The sequence below is a fragment of the Pelodiscus sinensis genome, chromosome 12, assembly GCF_052426305.1.
Source record: "Pelodiscus sinensis isolate ZL-2025 chromosome 12, ASM5242630v1, whole genome shotgun sequence".
In the NCBI taxonomy this organism is placed as follows: domain Eukaryota; kingdom Metazoa; phylum Chordata; order Testudines; family Trionychidae; genus Pelodiscus; species Pelodiscus sinensis.
In genome coordinates, this window is record NC_143063.1 from 6,295,546 (window position 1) to 6,320,734 (window position 25,189).

Sequence of the window (25,189 nt, forward strand, 5' to 3'; positions counted from 1 at the left end):
CTTGGTGATGTATGTTTAGAAGAGCGTTAAGTTGAAAAGCTTTAAAATTGAAAGAATTCTGTGCATTTAAAATATTCACCAACAAATTGTTAAGCGTGGAGGGAGCTGAATTGTGTGTTAAATGTGTCGTTTGTGTGTGCATCTAGCTGTCTGATAGTGATACGCTCACATTTTTAAAACACTTCATCATAGTTGTGTGTTTTAGAGATCAACAAATATATTCCTTATTTTTTGGTGCTTCTAATTTTTTTCTTTAAGATGGGGGTGGTTCATTTCTCGATTTTTCTCTGGCTTTCTGCACTGTAATGATGGCACCATCACCTGACTGCTGGAATATACTGGCCTGACTTTAATCATCGGGTGACTGGCTCTTAACATGGTTTCATTTCTGCTGTTTTACATCCTTTCTTGTAATTGCATGATTGCTTGCAGCACTGAATTTCTATTGGTGACAATGAAAGACAGATTGATATTTTACACTACCTGTTACTTTTTATTTGATGTATGTGAGTGAACAGTACTTTAAAAAAAATCGTTTTTTTCCCTTAAGCAGCATATTTTATCCTTATGTTCATGATCAACCTATTACGTATTGTTTAAATATTATATGAGAAAGTGGTAAACTAAACATGTTAGTAAAGGGTATGCATTTTCATGTCACTGACACTTTCATTGGGCTGTATGTCTGCAATGCAATAACCTCTGTTCAAAGTTCTAATTAAGTCCTAAGATTAATTTAAACAGTATCTAAATCTTTAACCACCGAATGACCCAAACAGATAAAAACAATAGAGAATCAAGGCTCTCTTTAATAAAAAATGCTCTTTAATGAAAAATGACACCAGATAGCCCACTGTTAAATTAAGTGAACAAGGTGTATGTTTTTCAACGTATTCTGCAAGTCTAAAATGGCAGAAGCTCTCTGTATAAAATCTAACTACCACTTATTTCAGCCTCATGGTATGTGCAAATTCATGCTGCTCAGTTAAGGGAATAGCTTCACAACTGGTGTTACAATCTGCGACCACAGCACTGCATCACAATGCAGCAAATGCATTTTCCACATTAACTAAACATGACAGCTGAAACGATTATTAACCATGCAAGATGTCGGAAGTCATCAAAAATTCACATCAAAGTAATTGCTGTGGCTTGGGGAAAAAAACAGTAGAATCTTTCCCCTTGCTGGCATATTGTCCCTCCCCTTTCTTATATCTCACATGGTACAGTCCATTAACAATAAAATATCCTTCTGTAACCTATAAACTGCTACTCCCATCATTTGCTTGTTTCAGACTGATGCTTTCCTTAGAATCTGAATAAAGCACCACTGAAAAATTATATAGATGCTTTACAGGTATTGGTGTACAGCAGATGAGGAAGCTGCTTTCTCATTGTCTTGCTGACTCTTCACTGTCTCAGCCATTTCAGGACTTGCAGGGGTTTTTTTTGTTTTGTTTGTTTTTAAGATGAAAAAACTTGAGCATTAATACAGAAAAATACAGCTGCATAAGACCAAATTTTAGACATTTGAAGTATTGCGGCGACAACCAGTGTTAATAGGTTTGTAACTCCTCAGTTCTGCGACCTACAGGTAGAGTTGTCTATATTTTAAAATCTATATATATAAAAATGTTAACAGTAAAAGCTTACTGTTAAATAGGCTGCAGTTGTTTTTTAAGGTTTCATATAATAATTTTTCTAGTGGATATTGCCATGGTTTGTTTAAATGTTATAGATGAGGAATTTTGAACAGGTGGATCATTTCACTTCTAATCCAAGAGAAATCTTAAGATCTATGCATTTCTCGTCTTATAGTATCCTTTAGAACAGCTCTAGGGTGGGGCAGTGTGGTGTCGGCTTTTGGATCTTGATTGTCGCCTTTTTAAGATCCTTTTTGAGATTTGTAGCTTTTTTTTTAATTTAACCAGAAATACAGTAGTATAACTTATTTTGTGTGTTTATTCCTGTTTTTCTCACCTAAGATATAAAACATCTTTCAAAGTATTTTTAAAAAGATGATACTGTTTATAATATGGTTTTCAAAGTTATAACAGTGGAAGAAAAATATATATACCTCAACTATGGAAAACTTACTAGGTTTCCACTGTTCCTACAAATGCACTTTGTGATTTATTTAGAAGACACATTAAACCTTATTTTGAGGAAGGGCTTCAAATGTGGCATATATATATATATCAGAGAGACTCCAATACAAATATTTTCCATTTTGAGTAGGAAAGTAATGTAGTTTGTATTATTGTGTTTTTGTTAGTTTCTTTAGGTTGTTAGTTAAATAACTAACATAGATTCTCTGAATTTTAGTTTTACCCCTCCCTTTCAGGTAAAAGGGTGAGTGAAAACAAGGCTAAGCTTTCAAAATCATTGGAATATAAACCACACAGGGAATAAAGATTTATATATTAAATATGTATTTTAGGGACCTGGATTAGTTGGGTGAGTATCAGCTGATTATTACTCTAAAATCCACAGATTCTCAAACTGCATGCTAATTATCAGCTCTGTCTGTCTGTCTGTCTTTGAAAGGAGAAACGAAAGTATAGCATTTTCTTAGACTCTATTCATCCTGTATGGTAAAAAATTACTTGATCAAATGTGCAGTGCTGGGACCACATTTGTATTTATGAAGTAAAGGTAATAGAAAATTATTAGTCCACTTTGGAAATTCATCTTCAGGTATCAAGGTGTGTAACATGACATGTCCTGCACCCTTTCTATTGTTAAGTGGGAAATGTGTGAACTGTTAAAGAAAGAGAAATGTTAGACTGACGCTGCTTGACTAAAAAGTTCTGTATGTCTAAGCAAGATGACCTGTTTTAAGGAAGTCTGGCCCCAGAAACAGTAGTAGAGCAAGAAATTGACTCCTTTTGATAAAAGACAATGAAATATGTGGTTCGCATGTGTGAAAAGATGGAGGAAGCCATCACCACTGACCCTGTGTGGGAGATGGCTCAATTATCCTTGCAGTTGGTACAGTGTTGCAAATTATTTTCCTTTGTCTGAAGTGGGTGGGATGCAGAGTTCAACTGAGCTTTGTAAATTAATGTATGGAAAATACTGAAGGACCATTTTTAACAATTAGGACTAGCTCTGTTATAATAGAACCCTCTCCAATATGTACTGGTAACAGCTGGAGTTGGCATATTGTTTGCATTAAAGTCCTAAAGCTCATGTGCTTTGCTAATGTAATACACAAATAATGCTTGTACAATAGGAGAATTCCTTACCAAGGGTGGAGTACAATCAAGAGAAAAATGGAAGCCTTTTGTCTATAGAATGTATTTATCATGTCTAAGGTATAAGTATAAAAAGTTTAAACCACATGTGTACACCCTACATAAGTGAAGTAGATTTGAAAATAAATAATATTTTCAGTAAAATGTATCTGATTACAGTAAGAAATAATTAAATATATCCATTATAATCCCATATTGTAATATATTCAAATAATTATATAATTATAACAGGCATATTCTTAGTGACTTTTGTATTTTTTACTGTAAGGATCAGCAATAATTTATAAGAAATGTAAGTGATTAATTTATGGAATGTATTGGTAATGTGGTATGAAAACAACATTATTTTGAAAGGCTACGAGATGTTTAAATTTAGTATTTAAAGATATCATGATATATTTTAATTTCCTTCCTCAAATTAGCTTTGTCTCCACTATGGAAAAAGGGTTTCTGTATTTTCAAGAGAAGTGCTGCCATGTTGGAATCACTTAGACAGTTAACCAAATATCTGTGATTATTTAAAATATTTTGGAATAATAAACAAACTGGTCCAGTTTATTTTCTGACATGTCCTGTTGATTTTGCTAATATTGCCTAAATGTTTGTTAGAGTGCATAACTTCAGAACCATTGATTGTTTAAAAAACCAGTTTTGTATGAATTGCGCCATAGAACATTGTAATTCTTGAAACTGAAATAAATATAATCTTGTCTTTTTCTTTATAGTTTATGCAGCTTATCAGTGTGATCAAAATAAAGTTGATTTTACTTTGTAAGGTTTCCTTTTGCATTGTGGGATTGTTTTGTTAAGATTTCAAATTACTGTAAAAATGTTACAGTAAATAGCATTGTGAAAGTGCTGCAAAAAATTAAACCTGTCGACTCTGCTTCTGTATTGGCATCCTGGTTTAACTTGGTTATTATATTTACAATGCCGGCAGTATTTTGAGGTCTCTGTGAACCAGGCGTTGTCCCTCTCTGTCAATGGGCGTTGCTGCACGCAAGCAATGGGGTGGAAGGCTTACACTTATTCCTTCATATTTTAGAAAGGTAATTAGTACTCCCAAGGATTGTGCAGGAATCAAATACATGTGTGTTTCTTGTAACATGTTAGAATCCTTATATATGATTTTACTTGACAATAGGAAGCGTGTCAAGCTTAAAGCATTGTATAGCTAGTTAAAGGGACAAGAGGGGGAGAAAAAAATAAACCTTTCCATTAGATTTTGCATATAATATTTAGTTTAATTTTAAGACATAACTTTTTTATATCCCTAAAACTGTGGGAGAAGATATATGCAAATATTGATCAGAAATGTGATCATTTCATAAAAAGCTGCTGACACACACATATTGCATAGAAGCAGTAGGATTTGTATACTAAAATAAATAAAGCAGATCGTCATAGATGAATATAGCTTCTCTAGCAAAGATAGTGGAGTGGCAGGGACTAAGAACGAAGGAAAGGTTACATTAAAATGTGGGAAATGGCATAGAGGGGATTGGTTAAATGTTAATTACCGGACTATTTGTCTAATACATTGTTTCTCTTGACAGTGTTCCAGGAGATATGTAATAATCTAAGAGTGGCCAATCTTTTATTAATCAAAGTGGCAGATTAGCATTCAGATTGTAACTATGTTTCTGAAGAAAGTAATTTTCTATCTGCAGTTTGTGAGTTCTTGTGTTTGGATACACGTTAATGATAGTGCTATATAAGACTGTCACAGATACTGTTAATATTTCAAATGCTTATCTCCTCTGTGCTTTGTTGCCTTTTCATTGCACCCCCATTTTGTCTAAGGATTCTTAATGGAATCTGGAGGGAAATCTGCCTGCCTGCATGCAGAATGCACATTCCTTCTGTTCTGTCCTCTGGTGCTGACAGATTTCCAGTGACTGGTTTCTCAGTTCAAACAATCTCACAAGACTCCCAACCCAGCCCATCATTGCAGAGCATTGAGGTGTGGTCCTCCAGGGTAACAGCGAGTTGAGCTTTCTTGCTCTGTAGATGTAAAAACAGGATGCTAGCAGCAATTAAAAAGGAAAAAGTACAAATTATATTTGTCACTAGATTATTTGAGCCTAGTTTCATGCTAGAGGAGAGAGCATACAGCTTTGTTTTCTGGAAAATATGTGGTAACTATGCTACTAAAATGGCAGCGAAAGAAGTAATAAAATGGCGTCATCAGTAAAATTAGTTTTAGTAGCCTGATTTAGTTTCTCTGCTTGATTTGAGGAAGAAATGCCTTCAGTGGCAAGTATTACACTGCAGAGCTAGTTATGACTGGCACTTTTAAGACCAAGCAGGAACAATGAATCATTCTGGTTTTCATTTAACCCCAGTATTTAATTTTAAAGGAATGGTGTTGGAAGAAGCTGACCACAGTAGAAGTAGTTTACCACAATAGATAATCTGGAAGGATCCTGCTATATTTTGTTACCTTGCTTCCTTATTACCTCTTATAGAAGATAGCATTTTGGATCTCAAAGCCTTTAGAGATAAATAAATTATATATATTTTTTTATCCATAGAACTGCTTGTTTTGAAGAATAGCCAAAGTTCCGAGTTTTATTTTGATTCTAGATATTATGGTGCAAAACCACTCCTGTAAATTTGTAATAATGTTTCATTGTTTCTGCCATTTAAGACCAGAAACTATTCAATAACTCCTATTGATGGTTCCGAACAAAACCCCAGAGCAGAGTCATTCTCTGCATTTAAAACCCTTGTTAAAATCAGAATGAAGGATATTCACTAGTAGATTAGAAAACTGGAGAATTATCTAGGATTGCACTTTGGTAAAATTAGTTACCTCAAACTTCTGGAGTGCATGGTTAATTCACATCTGTGTAGAGCAGATAGAATTGCTAATGGTGAAACATCATGTGTCAAATTGCCTTGGGTGAATCAATTTCTTATGCTGAATCAATCCATCAGGGTAGGTACATCCCCTATGTCAAATAATTGTATTGTAAGTGATGCCATAAATACAATGTTACCCTTGAACAAAAAAGTCAAATGATAATTTACATTCACTAATACTAATGGGAACTTTAGTTGAGGTAGTTATTTTTGTTTTCTTATAGGAGTATCGTTAGCAAGCTGTACTAGCACTTTGGGGATGAACAGTAGGGATGTAATAGTGTAGTCGATTAACCGATAAGCAAAAGCTTATTGATTAATGCTATAGACTACACACATGTCCTCCTCTTCTCTCTCTCCCCCCCCCCCCCCCCCCCAGTAAATTTTTTAGCAGGCTAGCCTGGCTCAGTTCTGGCTCACACCGGGTCTGGGAGCTCGCCTCCCACCCCCGAAATGAGCTGCTGCCACCCCACGCTGTTGCCTCTGTATCAGAGGCAACAGTGTGGAGTGGCTGGGGTTCCTCGGGAGTGGGGCAGAGGACACCACCCCTGAAGCGTATAGAATAATCGAGTAACTGATAAGAATTCATTAGGTTAATCGACTGTTCAATTAAACAATATTTAACATCCCTAATGAACAGTGACGAGGAGTCCTGTGGCACCTTATAGACTAACAGATTTATTGGAGCATAAGCTTTCGTGGGAAGTGGGTCTTTGCCCCAGAAAGCTTATGCTCCAATAAATCTGTTAGTCTATAAGGTGCCACAGGACTCCTCATCGCTTTTGCAGATTCAGACTAACACGTCTACCCCTCTGACTAATGAACAGTGTAGTAGCTAGTCTATCTTAAATTGCATGCAAGAATTAAGTCATCTAGGTTCTCTTTTTAGATTTTGACTTTTCCATCTAGAAAGGTGACTGCCTTCTTTATCTACCCTTTTTTCATTCTCAGATTTGGTGCTTTTGTTATTTGTCATATCTAAATAGATCAGAGTTCTTTGTAACCCTGTAGTAGTTCTTGTTTATTATTACTATCTATTACTTACACAGTGAACAGAGTCTGCTGGGTGCTTTATAGAACAAATAACATTTAGTCCCCAATGCCAAAGTGCTTATGTTTAATTGCAGACATAACACAGAGTGACAGAGTATCTAACACTGGAGAGGGAAGAACAGGAGACGGTAGGTGCAGTCTGAAGTTCAACCAGGACAATGCTGGGAAGGTGTCTTAAATTCTGAAAGTGAAATTGTCTGGTACACAAAAATGAAATTGGCTATTCTGATTTTATTGTCTTAAGGTAGGAAAACAAATTAGATTTAAAAACCTTCAGTTTTAGTAGGTTACAAGTAATGCAGGTAAGGATATGTGTTGTCAACAACAACGTTTTTTTTTAACCTGATAATGTGCCTCTCCGAATAAAAATATGTCCACATTTATCTTTAGGTTTAGGATTATTAAAGCTCACAAACTCCTGTGATGTTGGTAAAATAAGACTACAAAATAACATTAATTAAAACACTTCCGTGGATTTCCATGTGCTGTTAGGGATTAAGTAAATTGTAAATATCACTGAATGTAATAGAGTAGAATTTGTAATCAAGTAAAAGGGTAAACCAAACACAATGATATTGAATTAGAAGAAACCAATATCAAGCTGAGATTCACTTCCCTACACTAGTAGTGATGATCTCTACTCTGAAACAATCAGCATGAGCAATACTGCATAGCAAGAATATTGTTATAGTTTGTGACTGCAGTCTAAGTGACTGACACTATGTACCAGCAGGGAATAAATGGAAAATGGTGTTTATATTCACTGTAAACACATTTAACTCTTACAGTTTATTAAAACAGCAAATATATTTTGGAGGGCTAACATTTATCATATATGTTAGAATGGAACTATTGAATATCAGTAGAGAATATTAACTGTCTATCTGTGCTGAAAGGTAGTCTAGAGCACAGGACTGGGAGTTAGGAGATATGGGTTCTGTCAATACACACTTATCTCCTTCATAAAGGTAATGTGAAGATTAATGATTGTCCATCGCATTGAGATCCTTCTGGAGATGGAAGGTGGTAGAAGAGTGTGAAATATAGTTAGTCTGTTAGCTAATAGACAGTGGCCATTACTCAGCCTAGTGAGTTCAGTTGTTGCGTCCCTTGCAGCCATTGTAAACCCATTTGTGCTGCTCTCAAGTCTGTCAACCCTGTCTACTTTGTCACTTTGACAGGTGGACTAAAATTTCTTCTCCTATCCTGCTTCCAATGAAAGTTACCAAGAATAAGAAGGATGCTTGATTTGGTCCATCTCCCTGAAAATGTGGTCATTGTCTGCCTCTCTTAAATCCAGTATACTATAGTATACCGCTGTGTTTTCTGCATGAAACAGTCTGGCTACGTCTACACTGGCACCCTTTTCCGGAAATGCTTAAAATGGAACAGTTTCAAATTCTAAGGATAAATCAAGACAGGTGATCCTTGTGTGCTGCCTTTGAACTGCAGGGTTGGGGGACTATCCCCACAGATGTCAGTGACTGCCCTACATCCTACTGGCAGGATGCTTTTCCGGAAAAGCACTTTTTGCAGAAAAGCGTCCGTGGCCAATGTAGACACGCTTTTCCGGAAAAATGCCCCGATCGTCATTTTCGCAATTGGGGCTTTTTTGCGGAAAAGACTACTGTGCTGTCTACACTGGCCCTTTTCCGGAACAGTTTTTCCGGGAAAGACTTTTGCCTGAACGGGAGCAGAATAGTTTTTCCGGAAAAACACTGACAATTTTACAGTAGATCGTCATTGCTTTTCCGGAATAAGTGGCCCAGTGTAGACACAGCCCATAAGTGTAGGCTCTTTTCCCTAGTCTTACATTGCTTTATGGGTTTTATGAGTGATCTGTTTGTTCAGTGACTTTGTTGCTAGTAATGTACATATGTGCATGTGTGTGAAAAACCTAGAGCCATCCTATGTGCAAAGTTGGGAGTTGTGGAGCTCTACTCTCAATCTCAGGATGATGGAACCAGAGAGCTTTTTCAGCTATCCTGTGTCATGGTATCAATCCTCCTATCCTATCTTATGCTTGCTATAGACTTTGCTGGCCACATTTCAAAAACTGGTCTTTTGGAGGAGGGTTCAGTTACAAGTGCAGGAACAGTGATAGAATACATATGTTTGTTCTACCCATTTGTGGGCACAAATGTTGTGTGTGTGTTCAGAAAGCCAGTAGACTCAGTCTGATTTTTACCCTGTAATTGATGGAGGGCACAAAGTTAATAATCATTATTCGCAGAATAGATCATAAAGAGAGCCTTTCCCTGTAGCTCCTCCAGTCCTATAAAGATGATACTGGTTCATAGCTTTTATCCTTACCTTGGAGGATTTCACATCTCCATTTTCCAGATCTAAGTGGTTTCAGCAAGAGCCCAAGATCATGCAGCATCTGTCCTGCTTTAGTGGCAAAAACATCAAGAGAATCTGTGAACTTCAAGAGAAACTCTTCTTTCAGCAGTTTTGAGATCTTTCCCTAAAAGTAGTAATGATATTGCTACAACAGACCCCAGCATAGCTGCATCTGATAACTCTATTTCTAGCACAAATCAGATTTAACAATTTTAGACAAACAGTGCTAGCAAAGACTTCTCACTGCAGGTGCTAATCTACAGCACGGAGCAGTTTGCTTGTAAATATTTGCCTTAGGCTCACTGTGTCACAGAGATTAAAGGCTGCATTTAAAATTGAGCACTACATCAATGACACCACCTGACATAAGGGCAGAAAGGTCCTGCTCCACCTAATGCCACATTTTAAAGCAAAAGTTGCCTCCTGCAGCTTCCAAACAGCATGCAGCTCCCTAGAAGAGCTTTCATGGCAAATGGCAGATGCCCCTTTAAGTTTTGGAATGTATGCTACCCCCTGCTGAGTTTGAGCAGTTAGCTATATGCATAACTACCCAGCAAGAAATCATGTGGTTATGCAAAAAATATGTTACCGTGAATATATGTTAATTCTCTGCATCGCATTTTGTTGTAGGAATAATTTCTGTGGTCCTCTTCTTCTGTAATGAATTACTGTATTTTAAAAAATATATTTAAAGTAGCCTTGCAAAATTCGATTTGCCCAAAGCAGTGTGTTGTATCGTTTTGTTTTTTAAAAAAAAGACAAGTGAAGTATCTTTAGGACGGTCCGTATGACCAGAATGACTGAGTGTTATTTGTGCCCGAGTTGGTACATTTTCATGACTTAATATATTTGAAATGCTAACCATTGCAAAACATATGTTGTTCTCTGTTAAAATGAATTAAATATGACCCACCATCCCAGGATGCTCTTACATGTGGTGATGGTGGGGAACTGGTTGCCAACCTCTAAGAATGCCGCCAAAAGAGCAGTAAAATCTCCCTTGAGCAAACTATTTGAATTTATCAGTGTAGTGTTCTGTGTAACAGTTATTGACCCTTACATTTTACCTCTTTAAATGTCAACATATTTACCTCTCGAGTGTTCTCTGATGCTGAGTAGCTGATTCCTGAACCATCGGGAAATATGCCAGTGTGCTCTGCTGCCTTTTTTCAGCTCAATCAATAATGGAAATCTCTTTCCACTTCAGAAATTCCTGCAGGATTCCCCAGAATAAACATAATGACAGGGAACTAACTAATGTTATTTGCATTTTGACAAGCTCACTGCCTTTCTCAGACTCTGCCAACTCTCATTTCTGCTGACCCCTGAAGTGCTAAGTTTATCCTTTGCCTCTCAGTGAGTATTAATTTATCTAATTTAAGGGTGGAAGAGGTAGGTCTCATTGTGATTCTCCATTGAGAACATCTGTTCTGCCATTGAGCAAAGGACATTTTACCTCTACAAAGACTATCTCATTTGCAAATTGCATGTTTGTTGTACAATTTATACTCAAGACATGGCTCTATATAGTCTTATGATCACTGTTCTACCTTCCTTCTTCACTTTTCCATGCATTCTAACTTACGGTTGGCCATCCACTCCTTATTTTTACAAAACATCCATTGGACATCTAGTACAATGTTAATTCCAGACTTATCTGGGAGCTTTTTGTGAGTAAGAACTTAGGGATGTTAAATTTAGATTAATGGGTGAAAGCACTGCAGGAGCATGGGGCCAGCAGGGGACTCCCAGCTGGCCCTCGGCTGCACACGGCATTTCAAAGTGGCAGACCCCGGGCTCCATGCGGCACTGTAGCTTTGAAGCACTCCCCCCTCCACCGCTTCTTTCTGATAGCGGCATCAAGGGGGGAGGAAGCGACTAGTCGACTAGTGTGTCACGTATCTGATAAGCAAATGCCTCATCATAATCCTACCATCTAAAATTTCCTAAGAGGAAAATCAATTGTGGGTCCTTCAGTCTCGGGCAGCATACCTTAGGATAGCTGCCTTGGTATTTCAGATGAAATGGTATACTCTCTAAACAGGCCAAAATCTGTACCTGCTTCCAAAATCCACGCACAAGCTGAAGCTTCCTACTGGAGAAGCTCAGAGTTACGAACCTCAGAGTTTGAAATTGGCCAGTTAACGATTTACCTCATTTGGAACCAGAAGTGTGTAATCAGGTAGGCAACAGGGACCAAATAAATAAAGTAAAATAAAATAAAAAGCAATTACTGTACAGTGTTAAATGTAAACTACTAAAAAAAAAAGTAAAAGATTTTGCGAGGTAAGGAAACTGCTTCATTTAACCATTTTAATTTAAATGAAACAAGCACAGCAACATTTTCCCTCTGCATAACAATGTTTTAAAGCAGTATGAAATAAATATTCAATTGTAAACTTTTGAAAGCACAACCATAATATTTTGTTCAGAGTTACAAACAACCTCCATTCCCAAAGTGTTCATAACTCTGAGTGTTGATTGTGTTTGTTTTGCTGCTATATCCGCCCCAAGCTCAAAGATCTGAAAAAACTCCCAAAGGATGTGTGATCTCAAAAATGTGAGAGGAGTATGAATAAAGCTCAAATGCTACAGATATTTCTCTAGAAAGTTGTCATCTTCCACAGAGACATGGAATTACTTGTAGTCGGGGAAAAGTTGTTGAGCTCTGACTGGAGGTGCCGGTACTGCGTCTGGAGGTGCTGGTACTACATACCAGGCAGTGCCATCACACAGGAATGTTGTGAAAATAAATTTGTATTTGTGAAGTTCATCTCTCTCTTCTGCTGCCCCTACTCGGTCCCCAATCCTAACATCCTCCCTGGTTCCAGAGAGGATTTTCCTTAAAGCAGATATATGCAAATTAGGCACATGAATGGGTAACTGGTTAAGTGGTAAGCGTCACCCATAGCTGGTGATGCCTGCCAGGTAACAATGAATTGTTAGTTCTGTGGCCCGCTGCAGGTGAAGGGCTGTTCCAGCCTTGCAGGACAGCTGATTCCTAGCCCAGCCAGGCTGGGGAGTAGGCTGCCTCATGCAGGACTGGAAGCAGCAGTGGGGATGGAGAGAAGGTTGCTGGCTCTCCTTTTCTCTGGGGCTGCTGCTTCTGGTCCCATGTGAAGATGCTGCCTCCCAGCCCAGGCTGGCTTGGAGCTGGTAGCCCAGCGTGGGATGAGAAGCAGTCAGGCAGGAGCAGCATTTGCTCGTGGTGCGGGGGCCACTCCAGCCCAACTTTGGTGTCCCCCTGCCTGCCCCAGTTTAATTAGTAAACTGGATAAACTTAACATTTAACTGATTAAATGGGATTTTACATCCCTAATGCAAATATTAATCTACATTTAAAACAAAAACCTTATGCCACTAGGTGGCAGTATAATCACCTATATAAGGAATGCGTAGCAGTAGCTGGTCCTCCTTTTACATTCCTAATGTATGCTCACTCTGTTTACAGCTCCATATGTAACAAGTGCTAGAACTTATTTTTGGTGGTAAAAGCATGAATTAAGTAGCTGGGATAAATTCCAACAGCAGCTGCTGGAAGCTCAGAACTTGAATGATTAGCTTCCATTTAACTTAAAAATTTCTGTGTTACAGATATAAAGTTTAACATGAGCTACGTCTTCATTTTAAAACACATCTTTTCTCCTAGGATGGGCATTGTGGGATTTATTCCAGGTTTTTTAATCAATGGAATCATTATATTCCAAGGCCAGAAAGGATCATTATGACCATCTAGTGTGCCTGCCTGTGTAATGCAAGCCAGGGATTCTAAACCAATACGCTCTTCATCACACAGACCCATAACCACTGGTTGAGCTAGTGTGTGTCTTTTAGAAGACTTCCAGTCTTAATTTTAAAACTTTGTGTCAGAGAATCTACTACATCCCCAGGTAAATTGTTCCCTTTGTTAATTATCCTCACTGCTACAAAATTGGCCCTTTATTTCTCAGCCAGGTACATGAGCAGTTGTCATATCTCTAACATCACCTCCCTGAGGGCAATAGCCCGGGCTTTGCTTAGAGCTCAGTAACTGCTTTCCCCCATGAAATCAATGATGGCTGCTCTTGTGCACTGATGGCTCTCCTCCGTGGAGTCACAGACTCTTTTGAAGGCTTAGGCCACGTGAAAGGAAAAGAGCTAAGCTTTACTCAGCGAGGTGAGGAGTGCAGAATTCTCTATTACCTCATGATATAGCTCTTCTAAGAGTTCATTCATCACAGGAGACTGAAACAGCAACCTCATCCAATGCCATGGGGACTGAGAATTTCCATTGTTACTCAGCACCTTCAACTTCCATCCCATCCAAACACTTGCAGCTCTAGGTCTGCATGAAAAATGAACAGCAGTAACTATGTTACTGCATATGCCATTCTCTGTAACAACATAGTCCCGGAAGGAGAGGAAACTCCATCTTTTGTTGGTATGCGGGACGAAGATCCTTAATATTTTGGAAGCTCTGCCTGTCTTAAATTTAAGAAACTTCTCAGAGAAGTGCACAAGGACTGACCCCTTAAAGACACCAGCAAACCTTATTGATTATGGATATTGGAAGGTGGGGTTAGGAGAGAAATCAATACAAGATTCAATCCTACCTGTCAGTAGGGCAGTCACTGACATCTGTGGGGATAGTCCCCCAACCCTGCAGTTCAAAGGCAGCTCACAAGGATCACCTGTCTTGATTTATCCTTAGAATTTGAAATTCATCCTTCCGTGGTACTCAATTTAAAAAAAAAAAAAATAGCATTCAATGAAGGCAAAATATACATCACCTGTGTTGGCTAAGGAAAGTTGCCATCTAGTGGCTGGGACATGTATAATAGGGACCTTGCTATTGTTACTAGCCGTTGAGTTCTCTATTTGCTCAGCTAGTTCAGGCCTGGATATTTTGGGGAACTGAACAAACAAAGATTCACATTATGGTTACTTGTGTATGTGTGACTTCTATAGCAATTGTCTGACTGTAATACATAAACTTGTTATGCTGTGCATGCATGCTCATGTAGTGCCAGCTTATGACTAATCACCCAGACAGTGCCATGTCTGTATTAAAAAAAAAAAAAAAAAACTGCACACACTCTCAAACTAAAAATGTTGCATACAGATTGTATAAAGCCATCATTTACTCTGTCACACCGTGTGTGCACAGCTGTGGTTAGGTAGGACCTAGAGCAGATATCCTCCATTAAGTAGGGTTGCCAGATGGTTTCAACAAAAATATCGGACACTCTTGACATTACATCACAATCTACATTACATCTTGTTTAGAAAATACCGGACATTTATATTTTCTCTTTTATATTTTCTAAATTTGTTTCCTGAACAGAGAGCTCAAAGACTGGACTGTCCGGTTCAAAACTGGAAACCTGGCAACCCTACCATTAAGGGCTCCAACCCATGAGAAACTGAGTGTAGTTGTAGCCCATGGAATTCAGTGACAGTTGAAGTGGAGCACTCGAGCGCCTTCAGCATTAGCTTTGGAATAGGGAGTGGAACTGACCGACTGTAAGATCTGTGGGGCAGGGACCATCTATTGTGTGTGTTTAGTGCATAACGCAGTGGGGCTCCAGGTCCTGATTGGTACCACTAGGTCTTCCAATTACTGCATATTTCTTATGCTTAGTGCATATAACATCAAAGGTACAACATGCTGAACTCCTACTCTTTAATTGGAGTGCTTTCTTCAATTAACATGAAGAGTTTTAAATTGGTCCTTTTTATCAGTCGTAATTAATATTTTTAGGGGAAATAAAAACTGGTGTGTGATGTGTTGTTTTTTTTAAGGTTTACTAATGAGTTGACTCCAAATCCAGGAATTATAAACTTGGATTATTTGGTAATTGAATTTGCATCACAGCAAAATGACAAAATAAAGAGATGTGAATTCTGCTCTAATAAAGGCTGGTCTTACAGCTTGCTTCTCATGGTAATGAATGAGGTCCACTCTAAATCTTTTGAAACACAACACGTTCTTGCTGATGAAGAGCAATACAAAAGAACATGCAGCTTCAGGCAAAGCATTAACTGCAATGGCTTGCATGTTTTGCCAAGCTAGGCCGACCCATTTTCTTCTGTGTGCAGGTCAGTAACTATGTGTGAGTAAACAAAGAATCTAAATAGATATAAAAAACCCTCTTTTTATGATGTGCTGTGGGGAGGTGGGAAGAGACCATTTGTAAACTTTTCCGGTTTATTTTAATTGTTTAGTCATTTTAGCCTTTTGCAACTATTTCTTAAGCTCTTATTCATGATTTCCAATTGGCCTCTAAAACTTTTCTCTTGCCAGAAGCTTCATAGTCAAAACCTTTTTTACTTACTAGGGTCCAACAATCTTCTCGCTCAGACAAGCTTTCACCCATGCTCCCTCACACAGAGAGCAAGAGGAAGCAGTTGCTGAGACACAGAGATAAAAGAGAAGCAGGACACTTCACTATGATTTAATACATATTAAAGCAGGATTAATGTGTTTTCATTTTCACATTGAACTTTATGGGCATCCTACTGTACCTTGAGTGAAATCAAATGACCTTTAAACTCCTCAGGAATAGATTGGGAGTACTGCTTGCACTTAACATGTTGAAAGAGCTGAGTAGTGCAATGCTCGTCTGATATAAGTGTAAAGCTGGTTTTCAACCAAAACTGTGTTTCTCCTTTCCATAGGGATTCCTGAAGAATGAAAAAGACAATGCATTGTTGTCAGCCATTGAAGAATCCAGGAAAAGAGTAAGTTTGAAAGGAGTATTAAAAAAAAAAATGCTGAAGGACATTTCTACATATTAAATAGTGATAGACCACGTTTAAAAGCTCTTGATTCTTTCACAGTGTATGGAACAATTATAAATGTTTAGTACTGCTTACTTCTTGCTCTGTGAATAGAGTAGATTTGTTTTTGTGTATGTAGCCTTTGAAACCGTTGTTTCAGAAAGCCCTTGCATTCTGAGTTTGAGAATGCAGTAACCCTGTTAACAAATGGGCTAGACCATTATGTATTTGACAATAGATCTGAGACATAAACACATAGTGATGACCATTAGTACCTCTTTATTAAAGTGGCAACATCCCCTTTGTAACACTGAGAAACACTGATCCTTACTTATTAAGACAGTGCCTTGGAAAGGGATACAATCCCAAGATGATAACTTTCCATAAAAAGACAATATGCAGTGAATTCATTGTAATAGTGTCTCAGTTTACACATGCATATGCTCAGTTGTGATGCTCTCTGCGTACAGTGAATACTTGTATTCATTGTCTAACACGCTATAGTGCTATGAGATTTAGCTGTTGTGTGTATATAACATTTGATGCATCCTTATTAAATGGTTTGTTTTTAGTGGGTAAATGTTCAGAGCTAAATTCTTTTAATAATAAAATGCTATTCACTGAAGTTGTGTACAAAAATATTGCAGCACTGTGTTTCCATACAGAGAGATATTTTAATCCCTTGTTTTAAGACCTAATTTGTACTTCTATTTAATCATGAAGGTATAGAATCGTAGAGCTGGAAGAGACCTCAGGAGGTCATTGAGTCCAGACCCTCTGCCCAAAGCAGGACCAATGCCAACTAAATAATCCCAGCCAAGGCTTTGTCAAGCAGAGACTTAAAAACCTGTAGGGATGGAGATTCCAGCACCTCCCTAGGGAACCCATTCCAGTGCTTCCCAATCCTCCTAGTGAAATAGTTTTTCCTAATATCCAACCTAGACCTCCTCCCACTGTAATTTTAGACCATTGCTCCTTGTTCTGCCATCCATCACTGCTGAGAACAGCCCCTCTTCACCCTCTTTGGAATCTCTCTTCAGGAAGTTGAAGGCTGCTCACTCTTCTCTTCTGTAGACTAAATAAGCCCAAATTCCTCAGCCTTTCCTCATAGGTCATGTGCTCCAGCCTCCTAATCATTTTGGTTGTCCTCCACTGGACCCTCTCCAATGCATCCACATCCTTTCTGTAGTGGGGGTCCCAGAACTAGACACAGTACTTCAGATGTGGCCTCACCAGTGCCAAATAGAGGGGAATAATCACTTCTCTAGATCTGCTGTCAATACTCCTCCTAATGCACCCTAAGCCGACTTCCTGAAATAATGAGAAGTATCCCATAAAAGCCTCCAAATAAAACTTTGGCATTAAACATTCATCTTTCTTTCCTGATTGTCTTTTAGAAGTATAGTAATATAGTGAAACCTTTTTCTAAGCTGGACAACCCAAGAGCCTACCAAAACTGCTTGCCTAATATAGAGTAGTGGATGGAACAAATTTGGCCTGGCACCATGGGTTTACTCCAACATCAAGAACAGAGAAAGATGTGGGGCAGGGAAGGTTCTATGAAGGAGTAGTCCTAGGTGCAGATATCACTCACGTTACTCTTTATTGCTTCTGTGAGGGCAGAAATGGCCTGGCTTCTACTTGCACTCTGAGTGACACACATCTCTGCCTCCATTAGCACTGCCATTCCCCAGGCGAACCTAGCTAAGATTGTGTGGTGGCATGCATGCTTGTAAGGTGCACTAAGTGTTGGTGGCAGTGCACATCGAAACCTAAAAGTGGAGTAGATGTTGCAGACTATGATTCCCTGACTTCCGTTTAATTGGACAATCTGATCCAAAATTATACCTGAAGTTAGGATTATAAGAAACCTTTTCTGCTCTTGGTACATCAGTTCTGTGGACAAATACTCCAGACATTTTGGTAACAGAAGCTACAGTTGATACCAACTAATGGAAGTTGGGAGTTCAACTAATTCTCTGTGGTATGTCTGGTAGTGATGGAACAAACTTCAGATGGCTCTGCGTGTTGAATCAGAAATGTACATCTTTGAATGCAAACCTATTAACATTATTTATATGTCTAACCTAGAGGCTTCAACCAGGAGCTGAGCTCAATTGTTCAAGGCATTCATTTCACAGAATTAGACACGTATTAGGGTGCTTTCATTTTGCTAGTCCCTTGCTTATGTTTGAATGGCTAAAAATCTGAATAATCCCTTCTAAAGTATTTACTTCTGAACATTGGCTCCAGGGGGTGCTCTCACTATTTAATTAATGTTTTTCTTTTCTTTTGTTTCCTGTCTGTACTTTACTTATAGCAGAATTAGTTAGTGGTTATAACTTTTATTGTCCTTGAGACTATTTGGTGTGTCTGTGTGTTCCTTAGCTTTTATTTATTTCTCTGCAAATAGACTTTTGGTATGGCTGAAGAGTACCACCGAGAATCCATGCTGGTCGAATGGGAACAGGTGAAACAAAGGATCCTTCATACGCTACTTGCTTCAGGAGAAGATGCTCTGGACTTTACCCAGGAGAATGAGGTATTTCTGAAACTTGATATACATTGTGCATGGTGATGTACACTACACTCACAGCTAGAATTCCAATGTTGTTGAATTCAATGTGGATTATTGCACTGACATGATTTACTTAGTTGCATTTATTAAAAACTCTAGTGAATTCTAAAGTCACCAGGACTTATTTTAAAATTTATTTTTCTTTACTTAGGGATTTATGCAGCAGAACACCTATTGTTAGATCCACTTTTTAGGCAATAACTTACATAGGTTGGAATTAGACATGACCCCATCCATACTGTTGGGGAGAATTTTGCGAATAGTAATATCCACACAGTTCTAGTGAAGTTATTGGAGCTGCTCGGGTATAACTGAGGGGCGTGTTTAGATCAGGGGTGGGCAATAAGTGGCCCATGGACCAGATGTGGTTCACCAGGGTTAGTCCCTGGCAGGCTACCAGACGCTTTGTTTATCTGCAGGTACAGCTGCTTGTGGCTCTCGTTGGCCCCAGATTGCTGTTCCTGGACAATGGGAGCTGCAGGAAGCACTGCAAATAGGCACAATGCTTCTTCTTCGAGTGGTCCCCGAGGGTGCTCCATTCTAGGTGTCAGGCTCATCCCGGTGCCGCTGATCGGAGGCTTTTCGTAGCTGTAGTTGGCTGGACCGCACATGCGCAGCAGCCGCCGCACGCTGTTCGCACCGTTTCTCCCGTCGCGCGGTCCGGCCCCTCCGCCAGTTCCTCTCAACTGTCCTAGGTTGCCGACGGAGCTCCGTTATCTCTCCTCAGAGGCAGCTCCTTTCAACTGAAAAGTTCAAAATGTCATTAGTTTTTCTTCAGGTTATTGTTAGTTAGTTAGTTATTCGTTAGTTAAAACAAAAACAAAAGAAAAGTTAAAGTTAAACTTAGTTCGTGTTACTGTTATTGTTGCTAGTCTAGTTTATTATTACTATTTTAATCCGGTTGAATCAAAATGCCTGGTTCCCCAGAGTTTAAGAAATGTTCCCAGTGTAAGGACCCCATGCCAGCGTCCGATGGCCATGACACATGCATATGCTGTTTGGGGGAGTCCTATAAACCAAGCAAGTGTGCTCACTTTTCGATATTAACAGCCAGTGCACGTAGGGACAGAGACATGAGGCTCAAGCTCATCCTCTTTGATAAGGCTCTGCAGCCTTCTGAAGCAGCCCAAGGGGACTCCTCTGTGGAGCGCAAGCGGAGGGCGTCACCGTCAAGGGAGTCGACCGCGAAGAAAGGAAAGAAAGCCTCCCTGGTGTGATCCCTGGCCGCGGCCCCTCTATCTAAAATCAGTTAGGGTGACCAACTGGGCACCTCTGGAACAGGCCATCAGTCCACGAAAGAAAAATCTGAAAGGCATAAGCCTTTGGTGCGCTCCTCTTCGGTGCCCGTGCCTTCGAGCGCGCTACTAAGACTACGGGGAAGAAAGTGGCTTCTCCGATTCACAAGCGGCTGACTACGCAGGTGTCGGATCCAAGGATCTCTGCACCGATGGTGCAACGGCATGGGATGCATGATCCGGCACCACTTCAATCAACGGCACCGACAGCCCAGTCAGCACCGGGGCACCGAACGCCCATGGTGCCGGATACAGTGCTGAGTGAGAGGCACACTTCTTAAGAAACCAAGTGTGGCACCGACGGATCACCACAGTTCGGTTCCGCATAAGACACCAGCAGGAGAGTTAGTCTCCCCACCTTCATTGGTACGGCACTCGCCAATACTGGTTTTGGACAATGAAGATCAATCCTCAAAACATTCCTCTGTTGATGAGGCCCGCACCATGCCTTCAGCCATTCCTATAAAGGCTCAAAGGAAATCGGTTCCGAGAAGGGTGTCCCCATCTCCCTCACTGATGTTTTCCCCGGCACCATCTCCATCCCCTCCACGATACCACTCTCCGCGAGAGCCTCGTTATCAGTGCAGCCCATGTTCTCCACCCCGGCATTTGAGGCCTCACTATACTTATGTGTACAGGCACCCCCTGCTGCATTATGGGATGCCTAGTAGTAGATCTTGTTCACCGACTTGTTCGCCTTCAAGGTCTTACCGCAGTAGATTCAGCAGTGCCCATTCATCCAGGAGGCCGTCTCCCGACTACTCCTATCGCCATGGGGGGAGAGATTACTTTTCGCATGACTATACAAGATCTTGCTCTCCTTCCCATTCTTGCTGTTGCCGCGCATCTCTGGATAGACGCCAGTCCCCGGTGGGCTCTTGTGAAGGCTAGGATTATATCAGAGTTTAAAGAGAAGGCTAGATAATTTCATGGAGGTTAGGTCCATAAAAGGCTATTAGCCAGGGGATAGAAATGGTGTCCCTGGCCTCTGTTTGTCAGAGGCTGGAGAAGGATGGCATGAGATAAATCGCTTGATCATTGTCTTTGGTCCACCCTCTCTGAGGCACCTGATGCTGGTCACTGTCGGCAGATGGACCTTTGGTCTGACCCAGTATGACCGTTCTTATGGGCTCGCTCCAACAGACAGCCCCATCGCCCTAGGTTCCGGTGGCTGCCCGTCCTCCTCTTCAGATGTCCGAACCAGAGGAGGGTCAGATTTCGGACGATGATGCCCCTCCGCACACTGTGTCTCAAGTTGACATTTCGTCATCCTGCCCGGACGAGGCTGTCTTTCAGGGGGACATTTCACTCCCAGATGATGATCAAGAGTTCCAGGATCTCTTTAAATGGGTAGCGCAGACACAGAATGTCCAGCTGGCAGACGTGTCGACCAAGCAATACAGGCTGCTGAAAAATTTACACCCGAGACAACAGTCGAGAGCAGCACTTCCGATTGATGAGGCCATTCTCAAACCAGCCTCGGAAATCTGGCACACCCCAGCTTCCACCCCACCTACATCAAAGTGGGCAGAAAAGAGACAGTTCGTCCCTTCCAAGGGTTTGGAGATTTTTTTAACCCACCCCCGGCCAAACTCTCTTGTAGTGGATGCAACCCTTAACTGTGCTAAGAATCCACAGGTGAAAAATGCAGCAGTAGAGAAAGAGGCCAAAAAATTAGACCTCTTCGGTCGAAAAGTTTTTTTTTGTCCACCCTCCTTCTTCGTATTGCCAATTACGCGGCACTTCTGTCCAACCATGGGTTCGATAACATCGCCAAGTTGGCAGTGCTTGCCCAGAACGCTTCCGAAGCGGACAAGGCCAGACTCCACACCATGGTACAGAAGGGGTACGCTTGCTCTAGAGCTAGTCTATGGATACTGCCGCAAGATCAATAGCTACCGCAATATCCATGCGCAGAGCATCATGGTTGGCTGCTGCGGGCGCCCCTAGGGATTTGCAGGCAAAAGTCAAAAACCTTCCTTTTGACAAATTGAAGCTTTTCGCGGACAAAACCGATGCGGTGTTACACACTGGAAAGGACTCGTGTACAACCCTACGTACGCTCGGCACGTACGTACCACCGTTCCATTGCCGAAGGTACTTCCCGTATCAGAGGCGATATGACTTTCAATTCCAAAGTCCTTTTGATCAGACTTGATCTAAACAAAGACCGCAGCGTAGGCGTCTGCAACCGTCTAGGGCAACCAATGTACCGCACACAAAACAGCAGGTTTGACTCACCTGTCGAGAGCGCAACCTCACCAGTCGTCGTTGCCATCACTGCCGATACGATACCCATCTTTCATCGCCTTCGGCCTTATTACAATCGTTGGGCCGAAGTAACCACTGACAAACGGGTATTGGAAATAATATCAGGCTTCACCACCCCCTTTGCGTCTGTACCCTCTACCCATCCACCAACCCCGTCCCTTTTCAGGGACCCCTCTCACGACACTCTTTTGCGACAGGAAGCTCTACACCAACTTACCATCGGAGCTATAGAAAGTGTCCCAAACGAGTTCAAAGGGAAAGGGTTTTATTCACGCTACTTCCTGATGCAAAAGAAGACAGGAGGATGGAGACTGATCCTCGATCTGTGTTGGCTCAACTGTTATCTGCAGAAAAGATGTTTCAAGATGGTGACTCTTGCCACAGTAATCCCATCTCTGAATCACAACAACTCAACTTGCATATTTTCACATTATGATTCATCCGGCACACAGACACTTCCTGCGCTTCGTGATAAACAATTAACATTTCCAATACAGGATCTTCCCCTTTGGCCTGGCGTCGGCTCCCAGAGTTTTCTCAAAGACTCTAGCGGTCATCGCTGCATATCTCTGTCGCCAACATGTTCTCATATTCCCTTATTTAGATGATTGTCTCATAAAGGAGCCAATGCATCAAGAGACCATACGAATGATCTCATTGACCAGAAACACGTTCGATTCTCTGGGCCTCATAATAAACGAACAGAAGTCGACCATTGTCCCCACTCATAATATAAAGTTCATAGGGGCAGTCCTAGATTCTATCACGTCAAGAGCATACTTACCTCTAGACAGGTTTCACTCGATACAAGAACTAGTGAAGGTCCTCGAGACCGCTCTGACTGTATCCTTCCATACCTGCCTTTGTCTTCTGGACCACATGGCATCCACCACCTTTGTCATCCCTCATGCCAGACTTCACTTCAGGGATCTTCAACACTGGTTAGCAAAGGTATACATACTGCAAAAACACAGCATTCACAAGACGGTCACTGTGCAGCCACATGTCCACGATTCCCTGTCTTGGTGGAAGCATACAGGAAACCTCCTCTCAGGAGTCCCATTCCGTCATCCTCAGCTCTCTGCGCTCATAAGAGATGCCTCTCTCATAGGCTGGGGCGCACATATGGACAACGACCGCATTTAGGGCAGGTGGTCCTCCGCAGAGAAAACTTATCACATCAATCTCTTGGAGTTACGTGCCATTTTTCTGGCATGCAAGCATTTTCTTCCACGCATACGACACACCACAGTCAGGATATTCACAGACAATGTGGCAGCGATGTACTACATGAACAGACAGGGAGGTGCCAGATCCCGTTCCCTCTGCGCCGAAGCAGTGCGGTTCTGGAATTGGTGCATAAGGAATGACGTAACCATCACAGCATCTTACTTACCTGGCATCAGCAATGTCGTTGCAGATTCGTTGAACAGACGATTCCCTGTGGATCATGAGTGGGAGATAAGATCAGACGAGCTACATTACATCTTTCGCAGGTGGGGAACACTGACGGTAGACCTCTTTGCCACGATGTACAATGCCAAATGTCCCCAGTTCTGTTCCAGAGCGGGAATGGGAAGGAGTTCTCTGGGCGACGCCTTTCTGACCACTTGGCACAGATCGCTCCTTTACGCATTTCCCCCGACAGTCCTAGTCACAAGGACTCTCGAGAAAATAATGTTCGAGGAGGCGACAGTCATCCTGATAGCCCCGGCATGGCTGAGGCAGCCGTGGTACTCACTCTTGCACAGGATGTCAGTATACCCACCATGGACACTCCCTCTTCACCCAGACCTGTTATCACAGGAGGAAGGGGCTCTCCTGCATCCCAGACTCGATTCACTCCACCTCACAGCATGGCTGATAGCTGGCTCAAAAATGACGAGTACCTTTGTTCACAACGAGTCAAGACAATTTTGATGAGCAGCAGGAAAGCTTCTACTCGAAAAACTTACCTGGCGAAGTGGCACAGATTTGCTCAATGGTCTCGTACTCAAAACGCGCAACCCCTTGTCTCTCCTTTGCATCAGGTCCTGGATTACGTCCTCCAACTTCACGACTCTGGCCTCTCCATGTCAGTCCTGAAGGTTCACTTAGCAGCTATCAGTGCTTTCCATGATTTTTGAAGGGATTGTCAAACATGCACTCATCTCAGAGACTGCCTCCACCAGTCTGGAGCCTGGATTTGGTCCTGCACACAATCATTCACCCTCCTTTTGAGCCCTTGGCTTTGATATCACTGTGCATGTTAACAATTAAAGTCGTATTCCTATTAGCGATTACCTCAGCACGCAGAGTCAGCGAGCTGGGGGCATTAATGGCAAGTCCTCCCTACACATCTTTTTCAAAGGACACAGTGACATTGCGCCTACATCCGGCATTTATCCCCAAAATTAATATGTCTTTTCATGTCAACGAGCCTATAGTTTTAATCTCCTTTTATCCTAAGCCACACGCTTCTCCCTCAGAGACCTTGTTACACATGCTCGATGTGCGACGAGCTCTCTCTTTTTACATAGAGAGAACCCGCTCATGGAGACGTACGGACAGGGTGCTCATGTCGCTAGTGCAGCATTCCAAAGGCAACCCTCTTTCGAGTCAACGTATAGCTAGACTTATCACTGCTTGCATCACGACATGTCATTCACTCAGGGGAAGGCCAATTGCTTCTCAGCCTATTGCTCATTCCCCTAGAGTGGTTGCCACCTCCACCAGTTTTGCCCGAGACGTCCCTCTCAGCGACATTTGCTGGGCAGCTACCTGGTCCT

General features: G+C 41.1%; 1 protein-coding gene across 3 annotated transcripts in view; it reads left to right on the plus strand.

Annotated features, from left to right (window-relative positions):
* The window catches only part of NUP93 (nucleoporin 93), a 175,532-nt gene that overhangs the window by 85,201 nt on the left and 65,142 nt on the right, over positions 1–25,189 (plus strand). For 2 of the 3 annotated variants that reach the window (XM_075940391.2, XM_006114732.5), the window contains exons 4-5: positions 16,176–16,238; positions 18,691–18,819. In XM_075940391.2, the coding sequence (XP_075796506.2) occupies positions 16,176–16,238; positions 18,691–18,819 (192 nt within the window). Of the gene's footprint in view, positions 1–1,313; positions 1,595–16,175; positions 16,239–18,690; positions 18,820–25,189 lie in introns of those variants that run through there. The other variant, XM_075940393.2, reaches the window with a different exon arrangement.